The following is a 15,880-nucleotide window of genomic DNA, read 5'->3' as shown; positions in this document are numbered from 1 at the left end:
CATCAAGCTGTGATTCCTACCAAAAAGGAAACTTTTGTCTCACAGGTTTAAGCTGCGATAAACCTCTGAAGAAGAAACACATTTATTTTATTTATAACCATAACAGCTTTTCAACAAGTGTTTTCGGAGCACATTAAAACATCATTTTCTTAAATTATCTACAACACAATCCACTAGAGCTACGAATTAGTTTTAAAAAGGTTTGTTATGTTACGGTTTTTATCGATAACCTAAAAAATTGCAGAATAAACAAGCAGAAGAAAGAAATCTTGACGTTTTAAATGTCATATTCATTTAAGTGTCAAATGTCAGCCCCATGCTTTACCACTGTAAATATTTCGTAGTTTTGAGAATATCTCATAATACAAAATGAAAGAAGACGGTAAAGATCAGAAGAAGCAAGGACGACGTAAAAAGATACAATTGTATAAACCTAGAAAGAAAAAAAGCGTCGAGGAGGATGCTGCTATTCAATTTTTACAGGCACAATACGACAAGGTATTTAGTGTTATTAATTTTAACTTTTTGCCTTCTAATTAATAAATTCGTCCTTCTAAACACTCCAAAACATCCTCCCCGATACATTTTACAAATATGTCACTGCCCCGGTATGTGGATATCTGATTATTGGGTACATTGCAAACCTCAAAACTAGCCATGTGCTACTGAAGTTTTGTGTAGTTGTGCACTGGTTTGCATGATATGTAAACAAGCTAAAGTAAATTTCCATAACTAATTACTCATTGCTTTATTTTCAGATAAATCCAGACAATATAAAAACATTCAAAGACTTTCCTCTCTCACAACGGACACTGAAAGGTCTGAAAGAAAACAATTATGTTACGCCCACTGAGATTCAGAAACAAGCTATTGGTTATGCTTTACAAGGTAAAGATATCCTCGGGGCAGCTAAGACTGGCTCAGGGAAAACATTGGCATTTTTAATACCAATATTGGAGAATTTATTTTGTAAGAAATGGACAAGACTGGATGGTGTTGGGGCACTAGTCATCTCACCCACTAGGGAGCTGGCCTATCAGATATATGAGACTTTAAGAAAAATGGGACATCTCCATGACTTCTCAGCCGGTCTTATTATTGGTGGACAGAACCTAAAGTTTGAGAGAAAGAGAATGGATCAAATAAACATATTGATATGTACACCGGGTAGACTGCTGCAGCACATGGATGAGAACCCACTGTTTGACTGCAGTCACTTACAGATTCTAGTTTTAGATGAAGCTGATAGATGTCTGGACATGGGTTTTGAAGCTACAATGAATGCAATCATTGAGAACTTGCCACCAGACAGACAAACTCTTCTATTTTCTGCCACACAGACCAAGTCAGTGAAAGACCTGGCCCGGCTCAGCTTGAAGTTCCCTACTTATGTGGCTCCTCATGAACAGGCTGACACTGTCACACCTGAGTCTCTACAACAGAGCTATATTGTTTGTGAAGTGGATGAGAAAATAGGCATCCTTTGGTCATTTATAAGAAACCATTTAAAGCAGAAGGTAATAGTGTTCATGGCTACTTGTAAACAAGTGAAGTACATCTATGAGTTGTTCTGCAAACTGAGGCCTGGTGTCAGTCTCCTTGCACTTTATGGAACATTACATCAAGAAAAAAGAGAAAAAATCTACAATGAGTTCTGTAGGAAGTCTAATGTAGTGCTGTTTGCTACAGACTTAGCCTCCAGAGGATTGGACTTTCCCCGAGTTAACTGGGTGATACAGATGGACTGTCCTGAGGATGTGGAAACTTATATCCATAGAGCTGGTCGTACTGCTCGAGGGTTCTTTGGTAAAGGGGAAGGTTTACTGATGCTATTACCTCATGAAGAGAAGATAGTAGAAGATTTACAAAAGAGTAAAATTCCAATTAATAAAATAGCAGTAGATCCTTCTAAAGTGCAAGCACCACAGAGGAAGATCGAGGGTCTTCTCTCTGACAGTACTGAACTCAAACAGAGTGCTCAAAGAGCATTTATGAGCTACGTCAAGTCAATATTCTTAATGAAGAACAAAGAAATATTCAACATCCAGCAGTTAGACACAGATGCTTATGCTAGATCACTAGGGTTGATAGTTCCGCCATATATAAAATTTTTGAAGAATCAGCAATATATGAAGAAGCAGAAGGACAACAAAGATAATGATGTAGTAGACAAGTTAAAATCAACAGAATCAGATGGTGACACAGATCAGAGTGTTGATAAAAACGACACTGACATACCAGGATTAAGAAAGAAAGGGAAAAAGCCTAAGAAGAAGGATGAAATTATTAAATTTGACTTCCACCATGATGCAGACAGTGATGAGGATGACTTCTTGCAAGTTAAGAAGGTAGATGTCGATCCTGGAGATGAGCCTATAGAGGAAGCTCCTACACTATCTAAGAAGAAAGCCAAGCCTCTAACTAAAGCTGCTGTAGCTAAGAAACTATTGAAGAAAAAGATTAAAGTGAACACACAAGTGAAGTTCACTGAGGAAGGTGATGCCATAGAGGATGAGAAACGAGATGTCAAGTCAGAGCTTGCTAAACAGTTTGTGAATGAGAATGTAGGCGGTATTGATATAGAGAAGGCTAAGGAGGTGCTGCAAGAAGAGGACAAGTTCGACAAGATCAGGTTCAGAGAGAAAGTGAAGGCTAAGCATAAGGAACAGAAGCGCAAGCTGAAGAATAAGAAGAAGGAGGAAGAGGGAGAGAAAGATGACTTTGGTTCTCAGTCTGAATCTGATGGTCCAGACTTGTCGTGGCTGCCGAACCCTGACAAGCATTATGGTAAAAAGGATGATGATGGTGATTCTGATGAGGAAAGATCCGAAGCCTCTGATAATGAAGGTTCTGATGATGATTCAGAAGTAGACCAGAAGTTCCACAGGTAATTAATAGTTGTTATTTTGGCATGGCTCTATTTGCTCTAAGATCATAAAACAATCATAAGTATTTAATCATTTTTGTCATTATTGGTGGGTTGGTGGATAAGAATTTTATGATTGTTCATCTATTTTTTAGTCTTTCATGTTTAATGACTATAATTTCGATTGTGGAAAGTAATTTTAATGTTTTCTTTAATTACAGGCCTACAAAGCGGAAACTGGTAGAGAGTAAGGGCATCCCTCAAGCGAGCGTGGCGCCGCGTAAGGTGCGTAAGGTCCAGGACATCTCCGCGTCACTGTCCGTCAGCGAGGCAGAGGCGCTCGCCATGCAGCTGCTGTCTGCTAAACGATGATTGTTGTATATTCGTGATGAATAAAGAACTCTGTAATTATTATATTAATTGCATGATTTTATTTCTACCTGATATACCTACCCAGATTTACGTAAAAGTGATCCAGTTAAAAATAGACTTACTTATGCATCCACGGGATATATCAGTTCGTAAACGATAATCATCACGATTTAGGTTTCCGAACTGATATATCCCTGAAATCTCAGTTATTTTACCTGAAAAATAGACCGAAAAGGAGGAGTTGTTTGCTTGTTTTCAATTGTAACTGCTTGAATGTGGTGATAACGTAATCTAGATGAACTAGCTAGTAACACTACTATACTAGGTATATATTGTAGATTAACGGTGAGTTTCTATATAATATTATTCTATCAACCGTATCATTCAATAAAATTTCAGATAAAAAAAGAAGGGTTACTGGATTGATTTGATGTAGTTGCATTCTTCCTATTTTTTTCAACATTTAGGTCAGTAACACACGGTATGGACTTTGTTAAAACATGTAATGATGATGCGTTTTGTTGTTTTGATTTTGTTATCTAATTCTGCATTCTTGGCAAGGGCAACATTGGCAACACCGGCAACAACTGTCAAAAAGAAAACGGATCGTTGCATTCTCAGGAACGCTAAATTTTATAAAATAATAAAGTTTTCTATGGATTTAGAATAATAATACGTCTTGTACTTATTAATTTTAACTATGTTTTGGAGCGGGAACTATACCGCAGTGAGGGAGTTAAATTCTCTTCTAAGTGGGGAGGTGCGTATTTAGATGAAAAATTGATGGTTATGAGTGGTTGATTTGATGAATTTTGATATTATTTCGTGATGGTGACGCCTTTTGTGGTGTGAAAACGTGTTCGGAGAGCGAGATGATGTCACGCGAGGGTGTGGATGGAGGTAGAAGTAGTGGTATTGGTGTAGGTAAAGTGGATATCGCGAGTCGTCTTTTTGTTACAGAATGTAACGTTGTCACAAGTGCTGGAGGCGGACGATATACTGCAAGAATGCAAGGCGGACAACAAGGCACTCATACAGTTGTAAGTATCGTGTCTCTTGCTGTACTCTGTTGTTATCTGTTGTACACTGAGTCCAACAAGATTCCAGTGTGAGCACTTCACAACAAGCTACCAAGCCTCACTGAGATGTGATTAAATAGTGATTACTTGTATGTTTTGTATGTTATTGCAGTGTGGAATGATGTTTAATTACTGCTATTTGTTATCACACAGTGTATGTCACTGTAAACATGAGATAGACATATTTTTGCTTAGTCACACTTCTCAATAGAGGTTCTTATTGTCAAGTCTTTATATGGGAAAGAATAACATGTATAACATTCTAAGTTGGTATTAAAACACCTTGATATGGTATAGTAACATAAATAAAATAGGATTATTCCCATTGTGAAATAGTATTTTTTTTTTTTTTTTTTTTATATATATGTTTCTCTTGCTTTTTGTCGGCTTAAATTAATATAATAAGTGTTTGCACAAACTATGCATAACTTGTAATATGGATGTTGTAATGTTGGTGTACAACAAAATGTCACTAAACCTACTGACTAGCTACCATAACAATGAAATAATTCACAGTCACAATTACACTTATACCCTTTGTAGCTTTTAATTATAGCCTTTGTGGTGCGTTACTAGGACTACAGAGGTCTATGTTTGATTCTAAGATTCAGTCTGTTATCATTATGACTTGTGATTTACATTGAATGACAATAATTTAGGAATTTAAAAAATCAGACAAATATACATCCATGCCAATGCCACATAATGTGGGATAAGGAAAAGAAAAAAGAAAAGATTTAGATTATTAGTCATAAAATGATAACAGGAAAAAAATCTAGTTTTGACTAATATTTGGCAAGGTTATCACAACCTTCCATAATTGTTGTTATTCTCAACTATCTGTGACCTTAATTGCAGAAACATTATCAAATGGTTTATCCACTTGTTTATATTCATTGGAATATTTTAATATGACTAACTTGAATGATCAAAACATTGATTTTGGACTTTGTTTTTTGTTATAATGCAGGTTTCTGATTCTATTGTAATTTTTGACAATCATATTTCAGTTTGCATTCAAGTTCATTTAAGTTACTTGTAAGAATATTCCAAATTACTGAGTTTAATTATGTCATAAAGCTCATAGGGTTCTAATGGATCACTCAACAAACAAATATAGTAGAACAATGTAAAACAAAGTACTGTTCTCAGTAATTAGTTGGAGAAAACATGTTTAAAAAATAATTATTTATGACATTAAAAATACTCTGTATGATTACTCTGTGAACTCTGGTATGATTTGCCAGGTCTACGGTAGCATTATTCATAACATAATAACTTTTAATTTTCTCAGTGTTTTCTATATAATAAGTTTGGATGAAATTCATAATATATGGTTGTTCCAACAGCCTCACAAAACCAGAGATCCTGGCGGACCTAATAACGTTGATAACGGAGGAGCCGCCGAAGAACGTGGAGCTGGCTACGCAGTACCGGCACGCGAACATCGCGTGCGAGGTGCTCACGAGCCAGCTGTCCATGCTGAGCGACCGGCTGTCGCTGGACGCCGCGCAGATGAACCGTCTCTGCGACTTCATCAACCAGGACCCGCCGCTCAATCCGTTACTTGCGTCGTACTTCAGTAAAACTGTTGAGATGCTACTGGAGAAGAGCCCTAAACAGGTACGTCTTACATTGCAATGGAACCTTTTTTTTCTTTAAAAAGACAACTCCCGCATTAAGAATTGCTTTTGTGTCACGGGGCTTTTACAAACATACAAACAACGGACACAAAGTACACCTAGACCCTACACAAACATTTTTGGGCCGCACAAATAGTTCTTACGTGTGGGAACGACCCGGTGCAATGGTATTGGCGTGGCCATTGTCATCACAAGGCATCAAGCATCGAAAATCATACTGAAACTATTTGTTGCAAGTATTGTGTAAGTAAATATGAAACAAGTTATTTTGTCCAATACAATAATGGTATTGTGTTACCCCAGGACTGGTGCCTGCACCACATAGTGTGCCTGCGCGTGCTGGACTTCTTCAAGTCGCGGCGTGACTTCCTGCCCAACCTGCTGCGCCACATGTCCACCTCCGCCGTCGCTGACATCTTCAAGTGCTTCTTGAGGATCGACGACCTCATCAAGACTGTTATGGAGGTATGCACATCTCATTAATTGCCAATAACAGCATTGCCTGATTGTCTTCTAAATTTTAAGGCGGGTTTATTCCCAGTTGTCCCCTCTACGAATTCTTGAGATTTTGAATAAAACAAAAGGAGAATGGGCAAAATAGTATGGAGCCTGGGCGATCCGCGGCCAAACTTGATTTAATGTTTTTTTAATGTAGTTTAGTCCTATAATTTCCGTGTAGAAGTATTATTGCCGCGACGCACTTATATGACGAACAAAAAACATTTTTGTTTTTGAGCACTTTTAATAGTATAAAAACATATTTTTGGCTTATATTCGGAGATTAAATAAATAGTACTATTTATATTATTGCATACAAATGTAGACATTAATAATATTCGAACAATCATAACATGTAAATATATAAATATCATAACAAGTAAACATCTTGCTCTTCTATAATATATTCACTGAGACGACTTATCTGTCTTGAATGCTCAGCTTACAAACCAGGCGTTCATAGCCAGTTGCGCTCACTGGTCGGTAAACGATCTGTTGGTTAAGCAACCGTTGGCGCGGTCATTCTATAGATGGGTGACCGCATTGTGGTATTTGAACTGAGCTTCTCCGTGCTTTCGACGGCACGTAAAAAGTCGGTCCCGGTTGTTGTCAACTAAGATAACATTCGGGCGGCTTGAACAACTTTGAAACTAGGTGAACCATATGATAGATAGATACGAGTTACGATTATTGTTCATTTTGATGGCATTGCAATCGTTATAATAAGATGTAACGTTATTACACAACATTAAATGCATTACAGACACGAAAAAATTGTATTTGTTCTATGAAATTCCATTATATTTACATGTATTGTTTCCTGAAAGGATTGCAGCGAAACGTTCTTAGTAAAAGTTGTTCCTAGTTATCATTACTTTAATTTGACACTACTTTCATTAATGGCCGCCGACCGCCCAAGAGTGCCCATTCTCCTTTACGCAATAGGTTGAATACTCGTTTTGGGAAGTAAATCCTGGAAATCAGGACAGAGAGTATCCACAGACTGTAATGCGATCCACCATTGCGTAATATGAGGTCATTATCGCAAAATATGGGATAAATAGTCATCAATTGTATTTACTACTAAACTTCAGATAGTATTTCGTTTTCCTTTTCGACGCGGTAATTTAGCTTCTAGACACTTTAGGATAAGTAGGTACTTATAGAATATCAGTCTGTTGCCTACTTAAGTACTTCATATTCCAGTCATGCTACTACTATAATGGGTCTGGGGAAACATGGTAGTTTGTAGAATACAGTCTTATTTTAAAGAATAAACATTGTGGATAGAATTTCATGAGGAATATAATAAGGTATCTTACATGGCGATATAACCTATGAGTATTCACTGGCGAGAGAAAGTAGACCTAAAAACATGAAGATATTGCATTTATCAAAACCAGTAGTGCTACTATAGTTCTTAAAAACGTCATTTCGTAAAATATTTAAGGAATTCGTTTGCAGTACTAAGTAGGCAGTACCGTCGACCGACATCTTATAACGCATTGAATTGTAATAGAAAAAATCATCTTAAATTAAATAAATATTCAGTTTTCGTTGATTATAATAGCCTCAGAATGCCATAACCAAAATCAGTGTAAGCCTCTTTGTTTTACCGAACATACTCGTAAATTCTCAAAATGTATCATCAAAAAAGTTATAAAATGTCCTATTATCTAGTAACAAGTATTATCTAGTGTGTAAATAGTATTGTATAATGCGAGTGAGCAACACAATAGGTGTATGAATCAGTGTATTGTTAGTTTATCAGCAGCACACAATCTGAACGAGCACTGTTGCATTTGAATGCTAAATCATATGACGACACTACACATGGCTGTTGTAAATTAATCACTTGTTTTATGTAATACTCTTTGTCACATACAAAACATAATCTTGAATACTTTTGGTACCTTAAAAAATTAATACTTACATTTGCTGGTATTCTTGCTTTTATAGTCCGATATGTATAGAAGGATTGTTAATCATAGAATAGAATGATTTCTACAATAAAGGGCCCGGTAAATGACAATAGGTTCGCTCTTTTTTACATGGGACTGACATTCTAAATTATGAAGGGAGGCTTGTATCGTACACCTCTATCTACACCCTCGGGTATACAAACATAATATCACGCCTTTTTCCCATAGAGGTAGACAGAGACAAAAAAATCTAGGGTATAACAAGCGTAATATCAAAATTATTAACTCAAAATTACAATATAAAATGTATTTGTTTGCAGACATATTAGCTTACTTGAACAATGTATAAAATCTAGTTCATAGTACTTTGTTGTTAAGCTAACATGGCTATAGTAACCTATAAGTTTGTTTATGTAATGTGTAGTGGTTGGAGGAGCACCAGTTCCTGGAGTGCCTGATCCAGATAATCTGCGGCACGTACGTGGCGGAGGTGTTCCCGTCGTCGTCGGCGCCGCGCCCCGAGCCGCGCCCCGAACCGCCCGAGAAGGCCGAGCGGGAGACCAGCGAGAAACCACACGATAACCACACTGATGACAAGGACAGTGGCGGGGAACAGGACACTGATAAAGGTAGCTTAAACTTTGTATAAAAATATCGAAGAAATAGATGGTCGTTGTTATGACTTTTCACATAGCCATGTCTCATTGTTAGGTATTAGATCTTTTTTATAGGTACTATACAGGCTAGGAGGGTGGCGATTGTTAGTAAAACGAAACGTTTTATTTTATGTGTGGTACGTTCGATAGACTTTGAAATCTGATTATAGTAGTAGCTTACGTTATGCACATAAGATTGACCTATAATCTTTATTTACTCGACACAGAAGCACCTAAACCCGAGAACAGCGGCGAGACAAACGACACACAGGCGGCACCGGCGGCGAACAGCGCGGCGGACGACAGCAAGGCACAGGCGGCGGCGAAAGTGGAGGCGGAGGCGGAAGCGGCCGCGCGAGCCATCACCGCCGAGCGCATGGCCGCCGCCGCCTCCGCTAACGCCGCCGCGCTGCTCTGTGACCTCATTGTTAACGGATGCAGGTGAGCAGATAATTAAATACGTCTTTAGAACCGTTAAATTGCTAATTTGTGTCTTTACCATCTCTAAACATTTCGAAGAGCCCGTGGCTAAGAAATAACGGTCGGCGCGGATCGATCTCTAACGTAAAGCTATGCTTGCCAAAGTGCCATGTTATACATACAAAGTTAGTTTCTCCGTGTACATACATACAAAGGTAGTTTCTCCGTGTTTGCAAAGGTTTTTGACAGCCTTTACCAGAAGTCAGATGCCTGAAAGTCTGATAACCAGTCTTACCGAGGGGTATCGGGTTATCTAGGTTACTGGGTTGTGGAGGTTCGATAGTTGCTTTCCATTGTTTGTTTGTTTGTCGTATGGTTAGTGGTCAACCTAGTGTCAAAGTTGTTCAAGCCGCCTTAAGGCCTCTGACGTGGCTTAACGACTGTTATCTTAGTAGACAACAACCGGGACCGACTCTTTGCGTGCCCTCCGAAGCACGAAGACGCCCAGCTCAAATACCACTATGCGGTCACCCATCTATAGAATGACCGCGCCAACGGTTGCTTAACTCACAGATCGTTTACCGGCCGGTGAGCGCAACTGGCTATGAGCGCCTCAAATGCTTGCTTTCCATGTAAACTACTGGCACTCAGCTGCAACTCGGATACTTCCTCGAGTCTCATTTTGGAAGAGATTGGAAGTCGTCTCCAGTCTCACTGGAGACTGGAAGTCGTGTCCAACATAGTTGGACGAAAGGTTACGATGATATATCATGTTTCAACGGTCGTGTGTTGTTTCGCGCAGGCCGCGCACGGGCTGGGTGCTGGTGTCGCAGCTGCTGTCGGTGCGCACCGTGGTGGCGGCGCTGCAGTGCGAGCGCGGGGTGCACGCGCTGCTGCAGGGCATGTTCACGTCGCCGCCGAGAGCCAGACGACATGCGCTCGTCAACGGCACGCAGGTGCTGCTGGCGCTGCTGCATCATGAGCCGCCGCAGTAAGTACAGCTGGAAGGACTTAAGGGCCTGCTATTCTTCGTGAACACGAAATTTCGTCAAATATTGAAGGTGTTTGTGTATTATCTTTTCTATTGGATAAGCACGGATATATGTACATATTCGTGTACCATATTTCACAAATTATCAGAAGGCCTTACTTCCATACAACACGTAGCACGTAAACAACAAACACTCGTTCTAATATCAATTACTTGTCAGGCGCGTGGAGAAGTCTGTGGAGGAGGAGGCACGCAGCACGTACAACGTGGGCGAGTGCTCGGAGCGCAGCAGCGTGGAGCTGGCCGTGGCGCCGCACCTGCCGCTGCTGCACCACGCGCTGCTGCACGACCCGGCGGCGGACGGGCAGGGCGGCTGCGGCGGCGTGGGGCTGGCGCGCGTGCAGGTGGCCGCGCTGCTGGCGCACCTCGCGCTCTCCGAGGTCGAGGAGGTCGCCACCACCATGCTCACCTTGGGTTAGTACCACGTCAAATGTAATCATATGCAATTTAGGAAAACATTTTTACAATTATTGCTGTGCCTTTGCAACATGACTGAATGTAAACTTGTCTTAGTCTGAAACTGTTGAGGTTTCATTAAAAAAAATGTGGCATCATATATTAAGCTTATCAATGATGGGTGTTGCATAAAATTAAATGACGAGCGATGATGTCTTCAATTAATTGTTATTATTTATTTATTGTATATGTCAATCAATTTATCAGTCAAAAGATTAAAAGTCAACACCGGTCTTCCCGAGGTGTATCGTGTTATAACCAAGGTTAAAGGTTGTGAAGATTATAATAATATAGGCAGTCGTTCTATTTATAATACTGGTATTAGGTTGCGTTGGGTGAAACTGGAAGCCGACTTCAAAATAATTAGAGTAAGGCTAAGCTGATGCTTATGTGTGTGTGTGTGTGCAGGCACGCCGGGCGTGCTGGTGGACATGTTCTTCAAGTTCCCGAACAACAACTTCCTGCACGCGCAGGTGTACACGCTGGTCAAGCACGCGCTCACCAACCGCGTCTACCGCACGCAGTACGCCAGGCATGTGAGTGTCTACCCCCATCAACACAATATTCTATACTACAATAGCTACTCGCCCCGGTTATGTCCGATTTACAGTGGGTTTAAGCAATTTAGCAAATTTTTCACTAGAACTTTTTTTGAAAAATAATTCCATTTTTTGGTGAAAACTGTGGAAATCTGTTCGGTCAGTTTTGCACTCAGACAGCTGTGTCACAGAATAATAAGTACTATAGTACAGAACACGCACTCCCCGAAACAATTTATAGAAATAACGACTCTTGCTATTAAGCAATAAAGTTCAATTCAGCTCGTATAAGCGCTCCGTACCTAGCGACATATTCACCTAAGTATTCCCGCTCTCTTTTAACGCGTAACTCTGTCACTGTCTGGCGTAGAGTAACGCGTTACCTATGACGCTAGGGTTGTCGGCTCGCCGCATCGTTGCTACCTGTTTTGGTTTGTTTACATTTTTACTATTTTATATTCTTCATATGTCCTAAACCTGTGAACCGATTTATATCATTCAAACGGATAAAATAGTTTTAGTCTTAGACCTTTCATTTGATACCAAATTCGTTGAAATATCTCCATAAACAAAAAGTCACATTTGCAAGTTGCTCTCGTAATTATAAAGTATCAAATTCCTTAATAATTCAGACATATTATTGTTAGTATCAACAAAGTAACTAATTATAGTTAGTACTATTATTTTGTGGTAGGTAGGTACTGTAAAGTTTTATAGTTTTTAAATGAATTTGAACTTAGCTTTCCTCATCTGTAGGTAATGAAAAAAATTACAATCCCTCGTCCTTCTTTTTCGACAAACATCCATCAAATAAGCAATGCTTTAAACCTGCCATTCTATTTTAAACTTTTTTATAATAATATTACTCATAAAACTTCTAATAAACGCACGCACGAGCTCTACGCGTGAGCGTCGACACTCGACTCTCGGCGTGGTGCCGACGCCACGCGAATTTGTAGGCACTTATAGCTGTAGGTACGGCCGAGTGACGGTGGCCTGGCTGTGTCGAGGAGACTTTGACATGTTATGATATGTAATGATAGTACATTTATTATTTATTGCTTTCAGTTGTTGATCGAGTGTGATCTCCTCACAAGATTAATGGATGCTTTTGAAGAAAATAAAAATAACAAGTGGGTATTAATTTCAACATTTTGCATAATATGTCTTCATTATTTATTAATAATTTGATCTATACTAATATAATATAATTATAATATAATATATATAATATTAATATTTAATATTTAATATAATATAATAAAGCTGAAGAGTTTGTTTGTTTGTTAGTTTGATTGTTTGTTTGTTTGTTTGTTTGTTTGTTTGTTTGTTTGAACGCGCTAATCTCAGGAACCACTGTTCTGATTTGAAAAATTCTTTCAGTGTTAGATAGCCCATTTATCGAGGAAGGCTATAGGCTATATAACATCACGCTACGGTCATTAGGAGCGGAGTAGCAACGAAAAATGTTACAAAAACGGGGAAAATTTTGACCCATTCTCTTAGGTGACGCAAGCGAAGTTGCGCGGGTCAGCTAGTGACTGATATATCATACTATCGGAGCAGAGTGACCGGTAAAAATGTTACAAAACGGGTAACATTATGGCCTATTCTCTCTTATGTGACGCAAGCGAAGTTGCGAGGGTCAGCTAGTATCGAATAAAGGAGTTACAGCCAAGATATTTTTCGTTTGGCCTGCTTAGACTATAGAACACTTTACCAGTATAGGATCCATAATTCCATACATAGTATATAGGGGTGAATTAACACGTTATGTGTGTGGCCCCAGGGGCGGCACAGTTCCCCGCGCGGCGCACATGGGTCACGCGGTGCTGTGCCTGGCGCTGGCGGCGCGCGCGCTGCAGCCGCCCGACCTGCTGGCGCACGCGCTGCCGCTGCCGCCCGCGCTCGCCGAGCGCTGGGCCGCCTTCCTCGACCAGCAGCTGCGCCCGCTGCTGCAGCAGCACGACACGCCGCTCGTACGTACACACACACGCTACTTGTATATTACACGTTGTGTATATAATGGGTCACGCGGTGCTGTGCCTGGCGCTGGCGGCGCGCGCGCTGCAGCCGCCCGACCTGCTGGCGCACGCGCTGCCGCTGCCGCCCGCGCTCGCCGAGCGCTGGGCCGCCTTCCTCGACCAGCAGCTGCGCCCGCTGCTGCAGCAGCACGACACGCCGCTCGTACGTACACACACACGCTACTTGTATATTACACGTTGTGTATATAATGGGTCACGCGGTGCTGTGCCTGGCGCTGGCGGCGCGCGCGCTGCAGCCGCCCGACCTGCTGGCGCACGCGCTGCCGCTGCCGCCCGCGCTCGCCGAGCGCTGGGCCGCCTTCCTCGACCAGCAGCTGCGCCCGCTGCTGCAGCAGCACGACACGCCGCTCGTACGTACACACACACGCTACTTGTATATTACACGTTGTGTATATAATGGGTCACGCGGTGCTGTGCCTGGCGCTGGCGGCGCGCGCGCTGCAGCCGCCCGACCTGCTGGCGCACGCGCTGCCGCTGCCGCCCGCGCTCGCCGAGCGCTGGGCCGCCTTCCTCGACCAGCAGCTGCGCCCGCTGCTGCAGCAGCACGACACGCCGCTCGTACGTACACACACACGCTACTTGTATATTACACGTTGTGTATATAATGGGTCACGCGGTGCTGTGCCTGGCGCTGGCGGCGCGCGCGCTGCAGCCGCCCGACCTGCTGGCGCACGCGCTGCCGCTGCCGCCCGCGCTCGCCGAGCGCTGGGCCGCCTTCCTCGACCAGCAGCTGCGCCCGCTGCTGCAGCAGCACGACACGCCGCTCGTACGTACACACACACGCTACTTGTATATTACACGTTGTGTATATAATGGGTCACGCGGTGCTGTGCCTGGCGCTGGCGGCGCGCGCGCTGCAGCCGCCCGACCTGCTGGCGCACGCGCTGCCGCTGCCGCCCGCGCTCGCCGAGCGCTGGGCCGCCTTCCTCGACCAGCAGCTGCGCCCGCTGCTGCAGCAGCACGACACGCCGCTCGTACGTACACACACACGCTACTTGTATATTACACGTTGTGTATATAATGGGTCACGCGGTGCTGTGCCTGGCGCTGGCGGCGCGCGCGCTGCAGCCGCCCGACCTGCTGGCGCACGCGCTGCCGCTGCCGCCCGCGCTCGCCGAGCGCTGGGCCGCCTTCCTCGACCAGCAGCTGCGCCCGCTGCTGCAGCAGCACGACACGCCGCTCGTACGTACACACACACGCTACTTGTATATTACACGTTGTGTATATAATGGGTCACGCGGTGCTGTGCCTGGCGCTGGCGGCGCGCGCGCTGCAGCCGCCCGACCTGCTGGCGCACGCGCTGCCGCTGCCGCCCGCGCTCGCCGAGCGCTGGGCCGCCTTCCTCGACCAGCAGCTGCGCCCGCTGCTGCAGCAGCACGACACGCCGCTCGTACGTACACACACACGCTACTTGTATATTACACGTTGTGTATATAATGGGTCACGCGGTGCTGTGCCTGGCGCTGGCGGCGCGCGCGCTGCAGCCGCCCGACCTGCTGGCGCACGCGCTGCCGCTGCCGCCCGCGCTCGCCGAGCGCTGGGCCGCCTTCCTCGACCAGCAGCTGCGCCCGCTGCTGCAGCAGCACGACACGCCGCTCGTACGTACACACACACGCTACTTGTATATTACACGTTGTGTATATAATGGGTCACGCGGTGCTGTGCCTGGCGCTGGCGGCGCGCGCGCTGCAGCCGCCCGACCTGCTGGCGCACGCGCTGCCGCTGCCGCCCGCGCTCGCCGAGCGCTGGGCCGCCTTCCTCGACCAGCAGCTGCGCCCGCTGCTGCAGCAGCACGACACGCCGCTCGTACGTACACACACACGCTACTTGTATATTACACGTTGTGTATATAATGGGTCACGCGGTGCTGTGCCTGGCGCTGGCGGCGCGCGCGCTGCAGCCGCCCGACCTGCTGGCGCACGCGCTGCCGCTGCCGCCCGCGCTCGCCGAGCGCTGGGCCGCCTTCCTCGACCAGCAGCTGCGCCCGCTGCTGCAGCAGCACGACACGCCGCTCGTACGTACACACACACGCTACTTGTATATTACACGTTGTGTATATAATGGGTCACGCGGTGCTGTGCCTGGCGCTGGCGGCGCGCGCGCTGCAGCCGCCCGACCTGCTGGCGCACGCGCTGCCGCTGCCGCCCGCGCTCGCCGAGCGCTGGGCCGCCTTCCTCGACCAGCAGCTGCGCCCGCTGCTGCAGCAGCACGACACGCCGCTCGTACGTACACACACACGCTACTTGTATATTACACGTTGTGTATATAATGGGTCACGCGGTGCTGTGCCTGGCGCTGGCGGCGCGCGCGCTGCAGCCGCCCGACCTGCTGGC

At 44.1% G+C, this 15,880-nt stretch overlaps 2 protein-coding genes across 2 annotated transcripts; both read left to right on the top strand.

The window, feature by feature from the left end:
- The first annotated feature begins 281 nt into the window (after window positions 1-281).
- LOC142976320 (putative ATP-dependent RNA helicase DDX10) lies at window positions 282-3,286 on the top strand. Its single transcript, XM_076119607.1, has 3 exons — window positions 282-498; window positions 759-2,887; window positions 3,088-3,286. The coding sequence occupies exons 1-3, from the start codon at window positions 370-372 to the stop codon at window positions 3,236-3,238; spliced, it is 2,409 nt and encodes an 802-aa protein (XP_075975722.1). The 5' UTR covers window positions 282-369; the 3' UTR covers window positions 3,239-3,286.
- A 542-nt stretch (window positions 3,287-3,828) lies between these two features.
- Window positions 3,829-13,836, top strand: fmt (phosphatase 6 regulatory subunit 1-like protein fmt). The gene is made up of 11 exons (XM_076119608.1): window positions 3,829-3,998; window positions 4,199-4,278; window positions 5,667-5,940; window positions 6,264-6,425; window positions 8,805-9,009; window positions 9,264-9,477; window positions 10,259-10,447; window positions 10,668-10,921; window positions 11,372-11,499; window positions 12,571-12,635; window positions 13,292-13,836. Exons 1-11 carry the CDS (start codon window positions 3,939-3,941, stop codon window positions 13,734-13,736), a joined length of 2,076 nt encoding a protein of 691 aa, XP_075975723.1. The 5' UTR covers window positions 3,829-3,938; the 3' UTR covers window positions 13,737-13,836.
- The last annotated feature ends 2,044 nt before the right edge of the window (window positions 13,837-15,880 follow it).

Source organism: Anticarsia gemmatalis, chromosome 10 (assembly GCF_050436995.1).
Source record: "Anticarsia gemmatalis isolate Benzon Research Colony breed Stoneville strain chromosome 10, ilAntGemm2 primary, whole genome shotgun sequence".
In the NCBI taxonomy this organism is placed as follows: Eukaryota; Metazoa; Arthropoda; class Insecta; order Lepidoptera; family Erebidae; genus Anticarsia; species Anticarsia gemmatalis.
This window is presented reverse-complemented; position numbering and strand designations above follow the sequence as displayed.